This window comes from Haliotis cracherodii, unplaced genomic scaffold (genome assembly GCF_022045235.1).
Source record: "Haliotis cracherodii isolate W230 unplaced genomic scaffold, xgHalCrac1.p SCAF_2, whole genome shotgun sequence".
Lineage (NCBI taxonomy): Eukaryota > Metazoa > Mollusca > Gastropoda > Lepetellida > Haliotidae > Haliotis > Haliotis cracherodii.
The window spans coordinates 17,355,203-17,377,532 of NW_027266275.1; the positions used below are offsets into that span (position 1 = coordinate 17,355,203).

General features: G+C 39.1%; 2 protein-coding genes across 2 annotated transcripts; both read left to right on the top strand.

The window, feature by feature from the left end:
• Positions 1 to 1,210: 1,210 nt before the first annotated feature.
• LOC139469324 (uncharacterized) lies at positions 1,211 to 1,862 on the top strand. The gene is made up of 2 exons (XM_071251464.1): positions 1,211 to 1,563; positions 1,676 to 1,862. The coding sequence occupies exons 1-2, from the start codon at positions 1,226 to 1,228 to the stop codon at positions 1,860 to 1,862; spliced, it is 525 nt and encodes a 174-aa protein (XP_071107565.1). The 5' UTR covers positions 1,211 to 1,225.
• A 10,575-nt stretch (positions 1,863 to 12,437) lies between these two features.
• On the top strand, positions 12,438 to 20,886 carry LOC139468767 (alpha-(1,3)-fucosyltransferase 10-like). Its single transcript, XM_071250902.1, has 6 exons — positions 12,438 to 12,655; positions 13,524 to 13,587; positions 14,934 to 15,109; positions 15,735 to 16,138; positions 17,620 to 17,794; positions 18,407 to 20,886. Exons 1-6 carry the CDS (start codon positions 12,575 to 12,577, stop codon positions 18,920 to 18,922), a joined length of 1,416 nt encoding a protein of 471 aa, XP_071107003.1. The 5' UTR covers positions 12,438 to 12,574; the 3' UTR covers positions 18,923 to 20,886.
• Positions 20,887 to 22,330: the final 1,444 nt, after the last annotated feature.

A 22,330-nucleotide genomic window follows, 5' to 3' on the forward strand; every position in this document is an offset into this window, starting at 1 on the left:
TGCTTGAGTATATACAGCACCATATTTTGTTCGGTGATTCCGTAATTCAGATCGATAACCCACTCAAAACAATGAACTCAACCCATGCCGCGTCACTCAGTATATTTTCTAACACCAAAGAGTTCGCGTTTTATTGAGTCATGGTAGAATGGAGATAAACATACTGTGTTTTCAATGTAGAGCTAGGCTATCTGTAGATTTAACCCCACTAAATTTAACATTTGAAACCTCACGCTGCGCGTTCGGCTCCAAATTCAATTTGTTTACCTGTAGATTTAACCCCACTAAATTTAACATTTGAAACCTCACGCTGCGCGTTCGGTTCCAAATTCAATTTATTTACCTGTAGATTTAACCCCGCTAAATTGAATTTGGAACCGAAAGCGCAGTGTAAAAAGTACTTCAAACGGCTTCAGTGGCAGAGCCATAGTGATGTCATTTGATTGTGACGTCGTGGTAACCAGTGACGTCACAATGGTCTGCAAAGCATCGTGATGTATTTCATTGCAGCGATATCTGCAGTGTAGGGGAGGGCAGCTTACAGGAGGACAAAATACATACTGTCGGACCCCTCATTATGCGACGGCCACAAACTCACAACAGCAGGAGTACCATAACAGCGCATTACGTCCCCATCCTATATGAGTTGGGGACCGAAACCTGTACAGATGTATACATTGTTCGGCACCACAGAAAAACATCTTTCTTCAACAAATGGCCACCACCATAAAACATGAAAACTGCTTGAAGAAATAGTTTCAAAACGTGTAAACATTTTTTTTATGAAACTTATATATTCAGAAATACGATTGCAGTCATTTGCCCGTCATTCAGGCAGGTCACATGACATGATAATGGATTTTGATCTATGTTGATGTAACCAAAAGAACTGTTTTACCCCCATCGTTTAGAAACTGTCTTTGGTAAAAACTGTTTCAATACAGCGTTCCACCAACGCGTTTCTACTACTCGGTTCGCAACAATCCAATATATACATGTAGATAACATTCAGAAGCGGAATACAATGGACCCGTTGTCTCGGAAGACAGGCTGAGCTCCGTCTTGTCGAGTTGAAGACGCGCAGAGTAATCCTGGAACCAGCATACCCATAAAAGGGGGCATTTTCGTTGTTTGTGACATCATAAAATTATGACGTCACGTCATTGTCTTTCCCAGTAATGCGGAGACTAGCGGTGTTTAAGAAGTGTCTTTCTTTCTGTCTAAAATGGGATGCAAACAGACCAAGGTTAAGCCTTTCAAGCAGACATCTCTCGAGGAGGCTCTGACGGGCAAGATCAACTGTCCTCACGAGCTGTACTACGCCAAGTGTCAGGTGACACCGCCCACACCACGTCTGTCAGGGACGGAGATTCTTAAACAGTTACGAGATGAGGGTTTGGTCCCCGACCGTCAGGCCAGCGGAGGAGTTGCCTTCTCTGTCCCCGCAGTGGAGGGGGTTGTTCCCCGTGGCAGAGCTCCCCGACGTCTGGAGCAAATCCCAGTGCGATGCTTCTACACAGCTGAGAGGAGGAGACAGAAGGCGGATCTATACAGGCTGGACAGGTATGTTCAGAACTTAAAAACCTTAATTCACTTAAACCGTTTTCATCACTAAACATGCGTTTGGCTTGATCTCCCAATTTCATAACAATCTAATATACCTTTTTGTTTACAGGTTGGTAGAACAAGTCCAGAGGAAACAACTGGACAGAGAAATAAAGCACAAAGCTGTCAAGGACGAGAAGAAACGTCGCGAGTTTATCAAGAAAATGAAGGCGGAGCATCAGCTCCAGGTGAGGGAGGAGAAACTGAAGAAGCTGGAGGAAGAGCGGGCGGCGGCGAAGAAGCCAGCCAAGAAGTAGACTTAGGGGTGGCCAGTCGGGGCGGGAGTATGGGTGGGGGTTTGGGTCTCGATTCAAGTTGTGTGAAGTTGGACACGAGAGAACTGTAGACAGAGGAATATTACTTACTTTCTTATTTGGAACAAAAGGTATATATATATATATATTATATGGGGAGGGGGATATATATATATATATATATATATATATATATATATATATATATATATATATATATATATATATATATATATATATATGGGGGAGGGGGGATATATACATTGTACCTAATCTATCTAATATTTTTAACCAATGGATTACAGTTTCATTACCTTAGATATATTAATGGGGTTTTGATTGATATGTACTGTGTATAGTATTGAGCTGGGTGCATGTTACAAAGATTCCATTGTCTAATATTTGGCTGCCCAAACATGCCTTCTCCGTGATACTCCCTATGGACTGTCAAATGTTGCTGTAACATGTGTAGGTGTAAAAGAAACAGTTCAAAGTATAATGCACTGGTACTTAGTTGCTTCAGTAGTATAGTGGCATGCATATATAGCGTTGATAACGTGCATATATGCAGTAAATTAAAAGTAAAGATTGATCTCTTTACATGCAGACCCATAGATATTTCAACTTAGGTTGTGTAAAACGTCCCCTACTTATTTAATACATTGGCATAGGGCACTCAGGGGTATTGTCGTTACTATTAAGCAATTTGTGTGCTTGTCCCTGGCGGTTGCTATGCCATAATGGAGCTTATTATTGGGTCAGATTCTAATCATTTAATTTAAATCAAAACTTTCTCTGTGTCCTATCTCTCGTTGCTTTGTGTCATGGTTGTACATGGTGGTTCGGTATTTTTTGAAAGACAACGCATAAATAAATATTCCAGTTGTACCCTTTTCGGAAGTGTGCATTATTGATTTCTTAATGGTGCAGTGATCACATTTCTAATTGCACTGCAGGCTCCAATATCTTTAAGTAGCATTCCAGAAGCTGTCCTATCAATGACAGTGTTGACTTGTGGATTCCACTTCTAAATGTGGCATTTTGGTACAGATGCTAGTACATCTATACCACTATAAATACCACTTGCAAATAAAGGCATAAGCATCTGTACTGTCATTTTGTATTGGAGTCAGTGAGTGAGTGAACCAACCCAAACACACACTGCTGCCAATGGGCGAGTCCAACCCCCGTTCTGAAACCTGTATGCATTAACATTGTCTGAAAGAAGTTCCTTTCTGAGAAAGGTGATGGTGCCACCTCCCGTTACCCTGAATCCCATCTCATTTTTCGCTCCAAGTCTCGTTTAGTCAAACCTGAAGCCCGAATACTTTTTCACAAATCTCCAAAGCACATGTCCGAATTCACTCTACACATTTTAAGGCAGAATTGCAGTTGAGTGGAATATATAGAATGAATATGTCGGATCTCTGGCCCATTCTCACCATGAGAATAAGGAAATCAAGATATGTCTATGAATCTTATAAAATTAATGTAATAATAGATCAATTTCATTGTCAGCAATAAACTGACATAATTTGATGCATACTAATATTTGCTTCTTCACATAGTTGGTTGCATTGTCATAACAACTTGTGTATGCGAAGTGTGTGTGTGAATATTCTTCCTCCTATATGACTGTGATTCCTTTTCTTCTAAAATTGGATATGGCATACAAAAAGAAACATCGCAAAGAACCATGTGGTAGTCTGTAATGGTTTTGTTTATGGTCAGAGGGGGGTAATCATGTTTGTACAAGAGTTAACTCCCTTGCGATAACTCCGGACCAAGCTCCTTCGTTACACTCTCGGTAACATAGTATAGTATAGAGAGCTCCCACACTCCGTCGCAGTGGTGACTCAGCATAAAACCAGCGAGAGCTCTGACCAATGAGAACCCAGACTACATTGCACCAACGGCAAACCGCATGTGTCACAGCTTTGAGAACATCTACTCTATAGACATTGCTTGAATATCCCGCAAAGCTGTAGGCCTGGCACTCAATTCCTGCACGGAGAAGGGCTAATTTGACTTTCACGAGAATTAGACGACCTCATTTCACTGCTTGACTTCAGATAGAATTTTGATAGGCGTCAAGACAACACCGTATACCGACCGTGTGTTTTCACAGGCGATGGAAGAACACACTCACTCACTCACTCATTCACTCACTCACTATGGTTGTAGTTTGCGAGGTATACTGGGTCTACCTGTGAGCGAGTGAAGAAGAGTGTACGCCTTTTGTTTTAGTAATATTCCATCAGTATCACGGCGGGCAGAACCCACTATAGGTAATTGACCCCGTACTTTCGGCGTGGTGAGAAAACGCTTTAAGGGCTATAACCAGTCACCCCTCTGTTTAACCCCATGCACGAACAGTGAAGAGGCCTTAAAGAGGGACTCGGCTCCAAGAAATTGTCAGTCCCAGCCAGTTTGGTTTATATCGTTCAAACACCCCTTCACACCACCCGTTAGCTCAAATGTATACCAATATCACAGTTAATGATTAAGCTAAAGATAAATGTTCCAATTTAAAACGGTCACTATTTTACAACGTGTATAGACTTAAACTGAAAATCGGCCCCTTTAATAGACCTTGTGGATCATTGACTGTACCAAGATAGGACATATCTCTATTTAAACATGCGGGAGACACGTGTTACCAGGTCACTCCAGAGTAGAAAGTCAATGGCATTGCGAAGGAGGTTATATTCAAGTGTAATACGTAAGCTATGACTCATAAAACAAGGACTGGTCGACCCCGATTCAGTATAATGTGTCTGCGTGGGGTATCCATGCACGCACACACGCGCGCACACACATACACACACACTCTGTTCACACATTCCAGTGCACTGGCCTTAAACATCCAATGTCTTGACTGTACTACACTATGTAAATGATACCATAAACATTACGTGTGGTCATCTTGACCCGGAACGCTGTGACATTAAGATTAAACTGTACCTGTGTTATTTACAGGTACATCTCGCAGTTAAATGATAAAATCATAAGTTGGGCTCGAAACCTGGAAACAAAACATCCATTGTTCGGCTCCATTTGTCACAGATAAACCATCTTTGAACATGCACACACGCACGCGGATGTCAAGATGCGTCAGAAACAGGAAGTAGATATTTGCGCATGTCCAGATATGGTATAACCACAAGATACATTCCACGGAAATATATTGAAATAACGTGTATTGGAACTGTATTGCAGTATTTCAGTCATATCACGGCATGTCAGCTTTATGTGGGAGGAAAGTCCGAAGTGATGCCAGTCTTAGACGTTAACCACTTTGTTGGAACCCATGGACGAGCACGGGTATGGTGCTGACAAACCTAGAACATGACCAGAGTGAACCGGGATTCGAACCCACGATCATATGTTATTGGCACGGCCGACTGTGGTCTTTGACTATGATCACTAATAAGGTCATCTGTTTGCAGAGTGTAAATGATGCAAGGACACGGATAATACAGGCGATTGGTGGTACAATATGGATAAATTATTTGTGCAAACAAATCTTGGCAACTTGGGGACCATGGCATAGAGTCTTTGGCTCTTCGTTTCCTTGCCAGGTACAACAGATCTATGTAAATGCCATGTTTATTCAAAGAGCAATTATTATGATCATGATTATAATTTGGAAAAGGTATCTGTACAAATCCAAGATAGCTGCTTTAATTACGGTAATTTGTAGAATGGGTTGGTGGCCTACATATTGTATAAATTCTATCTGTCGGTCTGTCTGTTTGGGTCTATGCGCATTGCGCCGACCTTCTGGTGTTTGTTATTAACAAGGAGGCAAACGGCGGTTCTATCCCGATGTTGTCTGTAGTTTCTAAACCAGGATTCAGACTCGCCGTGATTTCCTGTATGTGATAAAAGCTTTCAAGAAGTTAAATGATAAAATCATAAGTTGGGTACCGAAGATGTATAAATTGTTCGTCTCCCCCCGTCATAGAATAACATCTGTCTTCAACAAATGGCCACCATCATAAACACAAGAAAAATTCTTCAAAAAACGTTTGTCGAACGTGCAAACATTGTGATGTTAATTTCTTGTGAAGCTTATATATTCAGGAATACGATGGCAGTCAATTGCCCGTCATTCATGCATGTCACGTGACGCGTAAAGTTAAGTTTATTTCAAGAATCGTTTTACCCCCATCGTTTCGAATATGTGATTGGTAAAATCAGTTTCGATACAGCATTCCACCAGTGTGTTTCTACTCCTCAGTTCTCAGCAATCCAATTTATACATGTAAAGAACATTCTGAATTGGAATACAATGGAACCGTTGTCTAGGAAGGCAAGCCGAGCGCCGTCTCTTCGAGTGAACGACGCGCAGAGTGATCCGGGAACCCACACTCGGTCGCAGTGGTGACTCAGCATAACACCACTGCCACAGGCTAATTTGCATATGACGTGACCGGACTTTTCTCTTGTTTGTAAACAAACGCGCTTTTTCAGAAATCAGTATAGAACGGACTAATGCAAGTATTTGGGGGCGCTTTACATATTGTTTTGCATAACTTATAGATATGCTACTACAACTGCGACAGTGAGTTGCATGACAATATATATTTATGCATCAAAGTGACCGTGTCGCTAGCTCTCCGTTGGGCTTCGATGACAGCACGTGGAGCCGTACAACCAATGAAAACATAGGATAACTACGCAAAAACAAGTAGATTTTTACGTATTTGCATACTTTCTCAATGAAAGTTAACCATTCTTTGACATTTGTTTATGAAAATGTGTAGACTTGTCAAACATGAAACGGATGAAAAACATATGCAATATCTTGAATGGACTGTGAAAGGTGTGACGAATCGTGACATGACGCTGGCCTGTGGCAGAGTTACTATGCGAGCTGGCTGCCAGCCGCATGGAACTCTGGGTAGGAGAGTGGAGAGCTCCGCGAACGGACTATCGCTGTGAGGAGCTTGGTGGAAGCGATGTTACAGATAAGCTGGGCCCCGTCTCCAATATCACAATATAAAATCATAATGGATGGTTTCACCCAGTTACATTCGTCATCACTCGCCCCTTTCCGTCACCTGCAAGAAGACTCGTCCCCCTATCGATGAATGTTATGTGCGAAAATACGACAAACCAATCAGAATGCGCGTATGATTTCAAGTTCGTCGTCAAAGAATCCCTCGGAAATAATTTTTGATTTTATATATGTCTTGCATCTTAAAATATACCCAAGACACAGTTAAGTGTGTTCAATCATACTGTATAATTCCGCATCTCCCGATGTGCTGTAACTTGCATCTGAAATATATACAATATATAGGGAAATATATGTGAACCATTACGCAAAGAGTTGACAATTGTTTTAGGTATGCCGGTTTGCGCAAAGACGGAACCCGGTCGCAAAAATGGCCACCAGAGGGGCACGAGTCGCTATTCGGCTTGTCCCGGAATAACACGAGTTGGTCACGAATGACCCAGTTATCACTTCTAACTTTGTACAACGTTGTAGCTGAGTGACATCATTATGAAGGTGACATTCCTTTTCAAAGTGTTACAAATAATACCATAGTAGTAATGTAGTCTAAGATTGCACCTGGGTGCGGTCAGGTGTCGATTTTCTTTTAAACATGGATTGTATTTAGTAACTATTTACATAAATCAAACCTGTGTTAAGTGATTATGTTGATAATTTTCAAGATCGTTGGAAAGATGGTACGGGGTCTTATGGTATCCGTTCTTAGAAAACTGCTTTCCGTCATACTGAACATGACAGACTTTGGCATCCTCCTCAAAAGGAGTTATCTCTGTGGCATCGAACCTTTTATTAATGCATTACAACTATCCCCAAACAATCAGAGAGAAGAGGTCCTCTTACCTCCTCTCGGGCATTGTCGTCTTGCATATCTCAATATGTAGCATAATAAAAACATTTCTGCACATTGTACAGTTCATTATTAACTGCATTGTCAAAAATATTTGACTCAACGTAAGGTAATGATGTAACACTGTCCAGATTAAAGAAATATCGTATACGACACTATATATATAAACTTATCAATTTCTTGTCCAAACAAACAGGAGATTATCAAAGGTAGATACACGTTGTGGCCTAGATCTACGCATAATATCATATCGAACATTGACAAATATCCAAAGTAGGCGAAAAAATGTATGAAAGATATGCAAAATCTACAAAATAATTATCTGTAAACAGCAGGAAACAATGATCGTGTGTGCTTTCATTCAACATTGTTCAAGGACCTTCACTTCCAAGAAATTACCTAATATGTTCAGCAACGTTGGCGTATGACATCACTACCGTTGACCGACTTTTACAAAATGGCGTGTTCACTGTCAATAGTACGCGGGATTTTAAGATGGGACTTTCGTTGATTCAGGAATCGTGCATGCATACATGTGACATGTAAGTAATCAGAATCATTCCGACAATTAGTGTACTGTTACTTGTGGTGATATTTTTCATTGAAACCAACGGAAATAGTCAGAAATTCCGATAAATACCATTGTCGTTGTGCGTGATTTTGCGTCAGTCAAGCCGTCACACAGGACGGAAATTTTGACAATTTCTGTTGAAAATATCAATCATTGCAATGTATCTATTTTTAGTTCCCTAATTCTTCATACGATTCTCTTCCCATGCATATTCTGAAATTGTTGTGCCAATGTATTCAATGAAAAGACGAATGGATAGTTCAAATAGGAGAAAATGCTACACTGTGTAAAATATGAATTTTGCTCTGTTTACATTTCAAACAAGTGTAGTTTTTCGAGCACAGCGTTCGTTTTCACACCTAATTTATTTTGATTGATTTCATCTACACACTTTGTATTGGTGACAAGGACCATGTGTCATTTGATTCTACTCTGTATGAGGAATTCAAGGATGTATGTATCGCAGCTGTGTTTAAAATTAACGTGATGTTACAGGCATCTCATAACCGGTATACGTGAAACGTGATTTTGTAAACACTATCCAATATATATGACGGAAAGTTCACTTCGGCGTTCGTGTTTGCGTATTTTCCAAGACATTCTAAGCGATTCTAAGGCTATCGGCGACGTTTTGGAATGATCATTGAGGATTTGATCAAAGACTTATACCGGTGATGCTATGCTATTTTTGAAATTCATTTCGCCGAGTGAATAGCCGAACTTATTTTTTCAAAAAATGCTGTAAATAACGCCGTGAGTGGTAATTTAGAAATGTGTAAAAAAAATGTCGACATTTACTATGCACCTAATTTTCAGTAAATTTGCCTGGCCAAAAATGCCAGTGGATGACATGACCAAACAGTGTCTCTATGACTGCTGCAGTTTGATTCGATTTCACAGAGGGTTGAAGAGGAGGGACAAATATGTCCCTCTATCATCCAAGGGGAAAGCCTGTGTCAGTTTCTCTACTTCATAACATTTTTAGGAATTTTATTAGCCTTCATTCTGGACAAGGTGTAAATGGACCTCGTTGCCCGAAAATCTACAAAATCTTCGGCCTACCTTTAGAATTCAGTACCGTATTCTAAAGGTGCTCCAAAATATAGAAGTGAATTCTTGTAAATAAATGTGTCAACAATGCAGCTCTTTTAACCATTTAGAGGGCAGGATCTAATTGTTTTAGGTTTATGTGAATATACAAACGGAAACAAAATCATCGAATTTCAGAAAAACAATTTTTTAATTCACTTCACTTAGAATTCAACCCATGAACCACTTTTAATCTGCCTTAGCGCTCCAAAAGATTAGCGAGACTGTTGTCGGTTGATTTTGTTTGTCTATTTTCCACTCTATAAAATTGCCCGCCATCAGATTTTTGAAAATCACCGGATGTGACGTCAAATAAACACACTGAGTGTTTTTTGTTTTGGCCTGTACCGGCTCCTAGCTTGGAACCAGCTTATGTTACAGAGAGTGTAACAAAGGTGTCACGCGCTGGGAAGGAACTTGACCATATGCCCTCAATGGCCGCGCCCACACTGGTGGCAGCGATGTTACCGAGAGTGTAACGAAGGTGTCACGCGCTGGGAAGGAGCTTGATCAAGATGACTCCGCAACTCAAATTAGTCTTATCGATGTAGTGTGAAGGTAACGGATTACGCCGGTTGAACCCGAATGGAACTGAAATCGTTTGTGCGCAACCCATGAAGCCACACCCGTGTCCACTCAACATATCCAGCAAACTACTAAACACCGAGAATGTGTAGGTGAAACCGTTGATTGAGTCCGAGTTGTCTCCCTTTGACCTTTACCCGAACAAGCGTGGGACCTTCGTTACTCTTCCGATATCATCGCTACCACAGAGGCTGAAGGGGTCTCAGTTTACATGAAGCTACCCAACCACGCACTGCTGCCAATGAGCGAGTCCAAACCCTGTTTAAAAACACGGTTTAGCATTAACATTGGCCGCAAGAAATTCAATTTTCAGAAAGATGAGGGTGCCAATCTCCCGTTGCCCTGAATCCCGAATAACCATCTAATTTTTAACTCTTTAACTTTTTTAACTTTTTAAGTCTCATTTGGTCACACCTGAATCCCGAAAACTATTTATCACAAATCTCCAAAGCACATGTCCGAATTCACTCTTCAAATATTAAGGCAGAATAGAGGCTGACTGGAATATACAGAGCGAATATGTCGGTCGAGCGACAGCTTTACCCACAAGGCTACAACTACTGTAAACAATGCAACAACATGTTCTCATGTACAAGCGTGTGTTTGTATGTATGTACGCTAGCAATGGCGACACGTTTGGTTATTGTCTCTCACATGAGATGTATGTCAGCTTGATAATGGCTGAAACAGAGGTATGTCGGTCTTGGCGAGTGGTTTTGCTCTTTACACAATAATAAGATAAATTGGTCAATCTGTTATCAACAAGTTTATAAAATCACAGTTGCTTTTGCCAGCATTGTTTCAGCAGTTTGCGGTTGGAGGGTAAAGTATACATCCTTGATTGAATTTGCAGCTGGTGGAGACAGACACCTTTTCGCGAACACCTGATATCGTCACTATTTGATAGTGATTCATAAACACATGCTTATGATATAGTCGGAATCGCGCGGTAGACTCTTTTCTTATTTTTAGATTTCTTATGATTATGGAAATATTTTTCTCGCTTTTGTTGTACATGCAATTTTTACTTAATACATAATATATGTGGGTAGTTAACATAAACTTGAAAGTAACTTGTGGTTATCTAAACTGAAGCAGTCTCCATTTTCTTAAATCGACATGTAAATAATGCTTTAAATAACCATTAACAAGTTATCAAACAAAATGCAACAGAAATTGCTCCAGTACGAATTTGCTCCATATCTGGCATTTCTTTTCTTTTAATATTTTTTTTCGAAATTGAAAGTGAAGATGTATTCACAAGTGAGACAGCGACCCTGTGTTGTTAAGTTAACCATTAACTACCAGACTGATATACATCATAAACTGTGAGTTACGAGAAATTGGGGAGTCTGGGATTACTGTCTGAGAGAGAATATATTTTTTGAGACAACGCCTCAAGACATACAACTGGTTTTTTTACTCTGAAAGGGGTAGCGAAGAAACTGTTTGGGGGACCCCAGACCATATATTTTTTTTAGAAGATCCAGTGTGCTGTGTGAATGGTGTTTTATTATTTGTTCAATATTCCCTGAAACATTATTATTTCAACGCCACTTCATTAATTATACATATTATTTTAACTTCCAATGTGCTTTCCGCTTCAATCGCCCCTCGAAAGTTTGGTGTACTTTCATTTGGGCGTCACTGTATATGAAGGAAATATTTACGTACACCATTAATTATTTTAAATGTTGAATCTGCTTATCAAATACGATTTCATTTGCCTACCACAATGCTGAGTCGCGAAAGACGGTCTAAAAAACCTACAATGGACCTCATACAAAGTTATGACTCAGACATGCAGTGAAACCCATCAAACAAACAGAGCACCGATGGCAGAATTGCACAGATCCGATTCGGCGGCCAGCATTTAAAAGATTTTGTAGGTACGACATCTTGAAGCATCACAAGCCTACAAAAGAACATCCTTCGGCCCCACCTGCACCCACCTCCTTGTGAGATGTAGAGGCAATCCACAGTGTCGGCAACAGCCCCACATCTTCTGCCTTCTGTTGTTGATCACTTTCTTGATAAATAGGTACACTGAACATCTGTACTGACACGTGTGTGTGTGAGAGAGTTGGGTTTAACGCCGCTTTTAACAGTATTCCCGTGATATTGAACATGGTTTTAGCAAAGGCGAAAGTAGAGTATTATTTCTTAATAATACTCTACTGGCGAATACAAACATGCAGGTGGACTCTCGGAATTTAGAATTTCTGTTGCATTCGGTCTCGACCTTCGGACACGTCTGCGATTTTGTTTTATGTTATTGTTATTTTTATTAGTTAACTTTGTCCTGTGCTTGAACAGAGGCACTCCGAAAACAACTCTGGAAAAGACATGTTGTACACTTTGATTGGTTTGGAGGTGTAACGCCTTCATCCAACCAGCAACGTTCCCTTATAAACCGGTTTCGGTTTTTAGTTTGCACAGCCACTTCCTACTTCCGGTGGTTCAGGTGTACCGTTTGTCAGTGTTGTGGTTTCTGTTTTTATCGCGGGTGTACGGTCGACTGACTAACCGCACTCCGCACAAACATTAGCATGTCAATAAATGCAGTGGATCTTCGTCCAAAATATCATTAAAAAAACAAAATGTCGTCCAAATTTGTGTTCAGATGTTTCCTGCTGGTGTTCTTGTTCGGCTTCCTGGGCATGCTAATTCTTGGATACAAGGTACTGTATGTGGCGTATGTTTTACTCCAGATTCACTGTTGTAGTTTGTCCGTTGTATTGTATGCAGCTATGACTCGTGTCATGCATCAGTGATTGCAGTTAATGTGTTAGGCATAACAAAGAACATCAAAATACATATGTACGATGATATTAAAAGTCATTTTGGGGTTACAAAAGGTTCTCGTCGTCAAAGGATCCGTCAAACTCAGTTAGGCAGGTAGCATTCGCAACTTATAGAACTAATTAGGTCTCGCTTCGCAGATATCCTGCACCTCCTTGATCAGTTGTATAGGGTACAGATAAGTTACACCAACTCAAGCCCTTTGATTCCCTTTCTGATCAAGACGTTTGATGAAAGTAGTAAGATTATCTCATTCACCGAGCTTAGCTTCAAGGTGGCAACACTTAAGTTTGATCCTCCACACATTGCTAATTGAAAATTTTGCATGAAATATAATCTAACCAACCATCTTGTCTTTGATGTCAAATATATCAACATTTTATTATGTATATATTCTTGTTGATATATTTGATATCAAAAGACTCTTGTGTGTGATTTTCTTTATATATTGCATTTCTTTTACCTTCTATGGCGGCTATGCTTGTCGTAAGCGGCGACTAATGGAATCGGGTTGTCAGCCTCAGTGACTTGGTTGATGCGTGTCACCATATCCCAATTGCCTGGATTAATGCTCATGATGTCAATCACTGGATTGTCTGGTCCCGACTCCATTATTTACAGACCGCCATCATATAGCTGGAATACTGCTGAGTGCGGAGTTAAACAACAAACAAACAAACCTTCTAGTAAGTATACATTAAACATGTTAAATGACACTCAAATATCAGCCTGTGCTACTGATTTCAGATTTTTTCAAGCAGTGATGACCACCCAGTGTACTACGACAACTTCCTCGTGGAAGTGAATGAAGGCAAGCTTTACTTTATGCAGCTTATGTGGAATGCAGAGTCCAGCATGTCTGATGTTTATTTGCTACTTAGCTCCAGAACCGTGACATGGTTTGTGAGGGGTGAGGGTAAATGGGGTTCAAAGTTGCTTTCAAGATTATTGCCTTTACACAGGAACATGTATGGGCATGGCTGTGGGCATGGGTGTACTCTGATTGTACTCATCCAGACTAATAACAGTCTTATAGTGCTAGCCCTCTGAGATACCATGCCACGGTTTGACATGGATATCCCACTGCGACACTGTTTACTGACTCGGACCAGTCCTTGTTTTATGACCTTACTGCTTAGCGCCAGACAGGGTAACAACAAGTACAAGTACCTTTTTTTTCCTAAATACTGCATTCCCTCGAAGAGAGTTTGCATTATACTTGGGTGCACACTATACTCAACATGCTCAAGAAAATACAGTACCATCTTTTAATATTACAAAATGAATTTGTTACACAACTTTAGGCAATTCTCGTTGGTCGAGAGCTTCTGAAAATTTGCATTTACAGAGCTACAGATAAGCAGCGTATTTGCGTAAAATACCCCGCAAAACTATTTTTTTTTAAACTGCAAATGTTTACTCATTTTGGGGAAAAAAACAATAGAGTGATGAACAGATGAGTGAAAAAAGATTTGTTACCCAATGAAAAATGTAATAACCCAATTAAAATAGAAACCTTCGAGTAAAAACTCAATTGGTCAAAAAGTTATCTGGAGCTCTGCATTTACATTCAATAAATGATTAAGTTGTAGGAATCCACTTAACACCAAATATCTGATTTCGCAAATCTTTGTGCAGCGGTACAAATATCAAAAGGTCATGTATCAATACAAAACAGTACGTATTCATAAACTATGTACAGGGATGACACATTACATGCAATGAAAATTAATTATGTCTTCTTCAATGTTGTAAAGCCATTATTTTATTGATGGTTTACTAAATATGTTTTTTTTGTTCTTCTCTAGATTAGTCTTAAATATGATAAATTTCTAAGGCAGTATATATCATATGACTTGAATATTGTATGCTAGTAATGCCAGAGTGCCTTGTAACACTAACAGCCATGATCCCCAGTGAGTTTATGGAATAGATAAATACACATAGGGTAGTGGGGTAGTATAGTGGTTAAGGCATTTTCTGCTAGTCACTCCAAAGGCCTGGTGCCATGGAAACATATTTTATATCATTTTTACCTATGCCACCTAAAATGATGGTCTCCAAAATAAACTCATTCGAAATATATTGTGATTAATTTTAGTTGTATGGACGATATGGAAAGACTACAACATAAATGTCATCAATTCATTTTAACAGATCGTCGTCCATTGGATGAGGAACTCGAGGAAGAGAACATTGTCCCCGGGATAAACAAACCGATCATCTTGTGGTGGACGCCATTCACGGGGGAGAAAGGAATCTACAAGAAATGTGGGAATGTGAAATGTTTCTTCACTGTGCGGCGGGCGTACAGGAACCACCCGATGACATCAGTAAGTGTCGATATTCTGTATTTGCCAACGGGATGATTCACTGATACCTTGACAGGGTTCACTCCAGGAATTTTCTGACATGGGCTCTTTGTGTGAAAATTTATGCCCTTACAGCACAATGTTAAAATTCCCCATTGTATTTAAAAATGTGGGCCTTAATTTCAAATTTAGGGACTAAAATCAGAAGACCCCACCCTAGAATTATCCCTGCATTGATGCATAATATTCCACACAATAAGAGTGGACATGCTGGACCAAAAACATTTTCAGGTTTTTTTCATCTTTCATGATCACCAACAGCTTGTCTAGAGCTCTGTCACAAACCTATCATCTCTGGTTCGAATCCTAATTCCTAATTAATTTCAAGGTTTGTCAGCGCTGTATCTGTTCTTGGGGTTTTCATCAAAGACGTCTACAACTGCATCACTTGCATCTTTCCTCCCACATCTAGCTGACACAGCATGATTTAACTGAAATACAGTTCAAAGCAGCATCAAACCAAACTCACTCACTTACTCATTTTGTACTTGCCCAAATTTTCCTCAAACTACCGAAGTTTCCAGATGTTAAATACATATTTCGTGAAGTATGTTTCTGCATTGTAACCATGGACGACATGTTTCAGGTGTTTGTTTTTTATGGAACGGACTTCAAGGTCACCGACCTCCCTCTACCTCGTAGCCACAAACACGAGTGGGCACTGCTTCATGAAGAATCTCCCAAAAACAACTATCTTTTCTCTCATCCAGAGATTATGACTTTATTTAACTATACCAGTACATTTAAAAGGGAGTCAAGCTATCCGATCACCACACAGTATTTAGTTGGTACTGAATGGCTGGAAAGCACACAATATTTAATTTCGACGGGACAAAAAAACAAGCACCAGAAGAAATTGGCTCCACTTATGTACGCCCACAGCGACTGTGATGTCCCGTCTGACAGAGACCACTACGTGAAGATGCTGCAGAAATATATCAAGGTTGACTCATATGGCACCTGTCTTCATAACAAGGATCTCCCAGAACAGTGAGTTATCTCCCTTAGACCAAAACGTTGGGTCACACTTACATGATCCGCAATGTGATTGTAGCACTTGCCACTGAGGATATATACACATGATATTGGCAGCAGCCCTTGTTGTCAGATTAAAATAATTTAAAAATTATACGTATTTAAAGATAAACCTCATCTACAAGGAATTACAGATTGTCTGTCCTGAATGAGGTGAGGTGAGGTGAAATGGGGTTTAACGTCGCGTACAAGATTATTGCACTTATATAGCGACGTGCATGCACGTGTGTGTGTGGCTGCTTGTACTAGTCTGGACTGATGTTGATTTATAGTGCTAGCACACTGAGATACCATGCCGCAGTTTAACAAGAATACCCCACTCAGACACAGTATACTGACTCCGAGCCGACCAGTCCTTGTTTTAGCCCCTTAATGCCAAGCGCCAGACAGGGTAACAACAAGTACTGAACAATGAACTAATTTGATTAACCCCAAGTTTGGAACATTGAACCTTACTTCACAAGGGCTAGATAATCTATTTCCAAGTTTATATTACTAGTAGGTTATTCTCCATACAGTATCATAATAGTCTTCTTGTCTCAGAAAAATGTGGATGTTCTGATGACACATGGATACATATGTTCAGTTAATCTGTTGTTGAAATTATGACCCATAAAACTGTCATGGCCATCATAATCAATGGATGACCTCATCTTCAACCGTGTCAATAATGTGTTGCAGTGCATTCATATGACGTCACAATGCTGTAGACCACTTCGCAAAAGCAAAAACTATGAGACAGTGGGCGTGAACTAACCAATCAGCTTGAAGCTATTAAATGTCATACTCAGTGAGAATTATGACAATGGTTTCACCTGTATCCATATCCCGCTGAATAAGTTTTTTATTATTTTTTTAAAATTCATATTTTCAAAAGAATTTGCAGTTTGTTTTATTGTTAAGGGAAATGTCGGGCATTAAATCACTTTTCATCATAATAAACTGGAAACTGTTTCAGTTTAGCTAAAGAAAAATGGTGCAGGTTTGTTTGGGTTTTTTTAACGACACACTCAGCAATATTCCAGCTATATGATGACGGCATCTAAATAACAATCCAGTGATCGATATTGTGAGCATCAATCCATGCTGTTTGATACAATCACACACAATCAACCAAGTCAAACCACCTGATTCATTAAGTTGCCTCTTACGACCAGCATATGTTGCTGGGGAGCAATTTTAAGTCTGCATCCCTCGGAGTAATGGAAAAGGGTGGATGTTTCATAACAAATATCATTTTTAGGCTTATCTGAAAATCAGTTCCCTTGTTAACCTTGAGGAAATAATCTATAGGCCCATCTTTTTCAATTTGCTGTCAACTTTGAATGTTAATATATCCAATGATTCCTTTGGGTATATGTAAAACGTGCATCACACAGGTTATGATATTTCACAAGTAATGGCATGTCAAGTCTAAAATCTGGTCTGTTTTCCAGCTTAAAAGACCCAATCCAAGGCATGGATCATAAAGACTTTTACAAACTTGCTGCAAAATACAAGTTCTCTCTGGCAATGGAGAATGGCATCTGTGACGACTATATCACCGAAAAAGTATGGCGGCCCCTCATGGTGGGATCATTGCCTGTTGTGATGGGCTCTCCGAAAATAAAGGTAAATAAGCGCAACACTTTATCAACATTTTTATTAAAAAGATTATACACTTTTACTTAGAAAATCTAACATGTCTTATGGTTTGTCATTTTTGGTACCCTAGTTTTTGGCAGTACCAAGTCAAATCTAAGCAGATCTATTGTATTTCCTTTCAACACATATATACTATGATCATGATGTTATGTAAATATATTTTTGAACTCTTCATTCAAATTGAACATGATCAATTAGTTTCTGTAATATTGAAAACACTTATTGATATTAGCTGCATTCGAGTTTATTGCAAATATATATAATGAAGGGAGACAGGTATGTTATCTTTTTGGGGGGAACAGACAGGTGTCTTATGCCATAGGTGGTTAAGTGGTATTTGGCATCTCCATGTGAAGAGTTGTCTCCCTTAACAATTACAGGATCTGCCAGCTCTAATCCATGATTTGTCCTGATAATGATCCTTGGTCAGCACATTAAGATGCTTTTGGGTTTCATTAAAGAAGTAAACACAGCCTTTGGTCCTGGGCTTTACCTGGGTAGTTTGGATGACATGACCATGATAATATAACTGAAAAAACGCTCCATGCTGAACTCCCTCACTCATTTGCTCTTTTGCAGGAACTGCTACCATCCAACCATTCCGCCATTATTGTTGATGATTTCTCCAGTGTGAAAGAGCTTGCAGACTACTTGAAATACCTCAATAAAAATGATGCAGAATATGAAAAATATTTCAAATGGAAAGAAACTGGTATCACGAACACTTACCTGAAGAAATTAGTGGAAAAAAGAGAATGGGGAGTGGACAGTGAAGAGCACTGGTCCCCTGCCACCATCAATTTCATCGATGGATTTGAATGCCATATTTGCAATGCTGTACATAAAAATCTAAATCAACAGCAGAAAGGGCAGCCGCCATTTAAGCATAGAGTGACGAATGATCATTATGGATGCCCAGCGCCATTAAAGTTTGATGACAGTGGCAAGAGGACTCACGATGAAGACATAAGCAGAATGTGGCAGTGGGATTGGTTTTATGGCGGTCAGGTGGCTAAAGCTGCCCGAAGCTTTATTGATCAAAATATTACTTTTACATCAGCAGATCTTAAAAACAAATTGCAAAAGGTTTTGTAAAATGAGGAGTTTGATAAGGGTGTGTTTTTATATTTTATGACTTTTAGTCCAACTTTATATATGTTATACACACTTCATTTTTATTGCAAAGTGCAATGTTTAATTTTCATGATTACAGTTCATTGTGTTGATTTGTGGATGTCGGAGGAAGCATCTGAATGATTGAGACTTGATAACTGAAGGAAGTCAAAGCTTGATGGTTTTGGGTGTGGGATTTTAACATTTCTTTATTATATTTTATGTATTTTCAGTTGTCTGTTATCGTGGGATCTGAATTACTTGATATTAGGTAATGGCTGTACAATTCTAGAGCAAAGCAGCTAGAGCCTCAAAGCATCTAGAGCCTCAAAGCAGCTAGAGCCTCAAAGCATCTAGAGCCTCAAAGCATCTAGAGCCTCAAAGCAGCTAGAGCCTCAAAGCATCTAGAGCCTCAAAGCAGCTAGAGCCTCAAAGCAGCTAGAGCCTCAAAGCAGCTAGAGCCTCAAAGCAGCTAGAGCCTCAAAGCAGCTAGAGCCTCAAAGCATTTACCGCTATGATAGAAAGTCTACAATTATGTTGTAGATTACTTCTGCACATTGTTTTGTTTCTTCACAGAATGGATTTTGTCAATAGTTTATTTTATTCCTACTTCTTTCATGACACTCTCTCAAAACTGTTACATTAGTTTGTGAGGCTCCATGGGCGACACATCCTGTGTTGTCTTCTATTGCTTGTCATGTTTATAGGTTATCATCAGAGCAACATCAAAACAAGCTCACGCCAGACTTGCGTCATCTTACTTAACAGTATTCCCCATTGATTCCCTGAAAGACACACCTTGGAATAAAAGTTAAAAATACAAACATTAAGATAATCAAAATAAGCACTGGTATACATTACACAAAACACACCTTTTTAAAAATTATTTTATTTATGTTTCATGTCTGTTACAAGAAATGAAATTCTGGCCAAATCTACTTGCACCATTTTAGTTGAGATGTTAGTAGCTACAATGCTGACAATGGTACAACTATCACAATACTATTGTAATATACGTACAACTATTGCAATCCTATTGTAAATTTAGGTACAACTATTCAGTTAGGGTGGTACCCGTGATTATTGTCTGAAAATTAATTTTTGAACATATTTTGAATGGAGACCTGCATGTTTCTTCAAGCAAGGTATATTTTGATCAAAACAAATGGAAAGATTAATGGTTATCAGTACTCGTCTATTTCCTCATGTCTATACTATAAATTGTGTGTTGTGCATCACAATGATGATAGTGTCCGTTAACTATTGCAAGTTTGACTTATTGGGGATGTATTTACCATCGGGACAACTTTGATGCATCGCGAGTTGAATCTAGTGTTACACCCATGGTGTGCAGGCTGTTTACGTGTGTCGTGCCTGCTCTATGGAAGGGTAGCAATGCTTACACGGTCTTCTTTGACACGAAATGGTTGTGTAGTGCATAAATAGTTTGTCAGAAATACAATAATGTTTGCAAATATGTATGATAAATCAGGTATTAATAGCGTTGGTGGTTCATTTGTCAATAATTGACAAAAGTATATTAAGTATTGTATAAAAAGATAAATACTTATTGGCATAGACTAGGATACTCCCATTAATGTGTGTGTTTGTAAGTATTATCAGTAGGTTTCTAGGCAGCTTTGGGAGGATATATAGATGTACTGTTAAAGGCATACCACTCGTAACTCAATACCCAGTATTTAATTAGGAAACAACAGCACCCTCATGTTTTCATATGCACTGAATACAATCAAGACTGTAAACTTGTTACTCGGCAAATCTGTGATATGAACTTGTTGGTTGTGATCTTCAGATTTATTGGCATCAAATATTTTAGAGAGAATAATCAAGTGTTTTATTTTCCATGCTCATGCATGTATATAGTTTCTTATTTCATTCATGTACCGTATATCGCTGTCTATAAAGTGACCGACACGTATAAGGCGACCCCCCCTGTACAAGCCTTTAAAATTGATTGTTCATTTAAAAACCTCGTCTATAAAGTGAATCGGATTGGAACACATCACCAGCGCATACACAATTCCTACATTTGCGATAAAAACATGTTTGTCTTCCGCAGAAAGAAATTGCATCGTTTCCCTTAAGCGAATTCAGGGAAATGAACAGATCATAACAATTAAACTTGGTCAATATATATTTAAAAGTTGAGATAAAAAACACTAGACATGATCATTTACCGATTAAATGGTATTTCCTGTTCTGATAGGCATTGTTTTATATGCAGAGATTATGATTACCGTGCTTCCACGCTCACGATAGTGAAAATTTATGCTGACAAATAATAGTCAAACTACAACAAAAAGGACTTTCAGCGAGTCAAAGTATGGCATTTATGATATATATATCCATTCTCTATCCACTATAGTTCGTTTTAAGGCGTCAATTGTGGTAATATGACTGTGGTTGCTGTTAATAACAGTGAGTTGTGTGATCTTCCGATCACTTCACATAAGATTTTGCCAAAATGAAAATAAACAATATTGAATGAAATTTTGAATAAAATTAATAAAATAGATTACAAAGGCAAGTCCGGATATATACCGGTAATGAACTGTTTTTATAACCAGACTGTGTAATTACATGATTAGTTTGCGTACTTAAATACGGATTTGTTGACGTGGTATTTCTGGTGTTACTTGCGCACAGTCATGTCTGTGTTGGGGGGAAAAACATCAAAACTCTTCAACCCTGTGTATAAGACAACCCCCTTGAAAGCCCCCTAGTTTGAGGTACAAAAAACTTGCCTTATACACAGCAATATACGGTAAATTAGTTAGGCACCAAAAACATTTTAATTTTCCAGAATCAAGTTGATGTTTCGTTTGTGTCTCTTTGTGTAATGTACACGAAGCCCACGTTTTTAACTGTTTTGAGGTTTATTTAAATGGGACCCTGCCTTTGTAGGTTGAAATGTATTATTTCTTCAAGTCAGCTCAAAGCAGCAAGTATCAAATTAACCTTTTTGTTGTACTTAGGCTAGTCCTATGTAACTGTGTGTTTTACACAATCCTGCCTACTAAGCAGGAAACAAAATATGTTATGACCATGTTCAGGGATGAGAATGTTTCACCGAATTGCACAGATTTTGTTCCGCATGGATCATTTTTGTCATACATGTCATGGCATTACAATATATGCATAAATTAGGGCTGGGACGGGTAACTCGGGTACTCGGGTCGGGTGGGTCCTGAGTAAGACCCGGGTACCCACAGGACTACCAGGACCCGTGGTTAGTCACGTGATATATTGTTTAATAACAGAAACTTACTATAGCTCAGTGGTTACACTAAAAATCACTAATGTTCGCATTTTTTTCTGACCATGCACACATTCCTTTTGACATGTAAATGTTTGAGTAAAGATAAAGCT

Coding starts and splice junctions, on each gene's coding strand:
- LOC139469324 (XM_071251464.1), top strand. CDS start 1,226: ATGGGATGCAAACAGACCAAGGTTAAGCCTTTCAAGCAGACATCTCTC. Junction 1,564..1,675: donor GATCTATACAGGCTGGACAG/GTATGTTCAGAA, acceptor TTTTGTTTACAG/GTTGGTAGAACAAGTCCAGA.
- LOC139468767 (XM_071250902.1), top strand. CDS start 12,575: ATGTCGTCCAAATTTGTGTTCAGATGTTTCCTGCTGGTGTTCTTGTTC. Junction 12,656..13,523: donor TGCTAATTCTTGGATACAAG/GTACTGTATGTG, acceptor TACTGATTTCAG/ATTTTTTCAAGCAGTGATGA. Junction 16,139..17,619: donor AACAAGGATCTCCCAGAACA/GTGAGTTATCTC, acceptor TCTGTTTTCCAG/CTTAAAAGACCCAATCCAAG.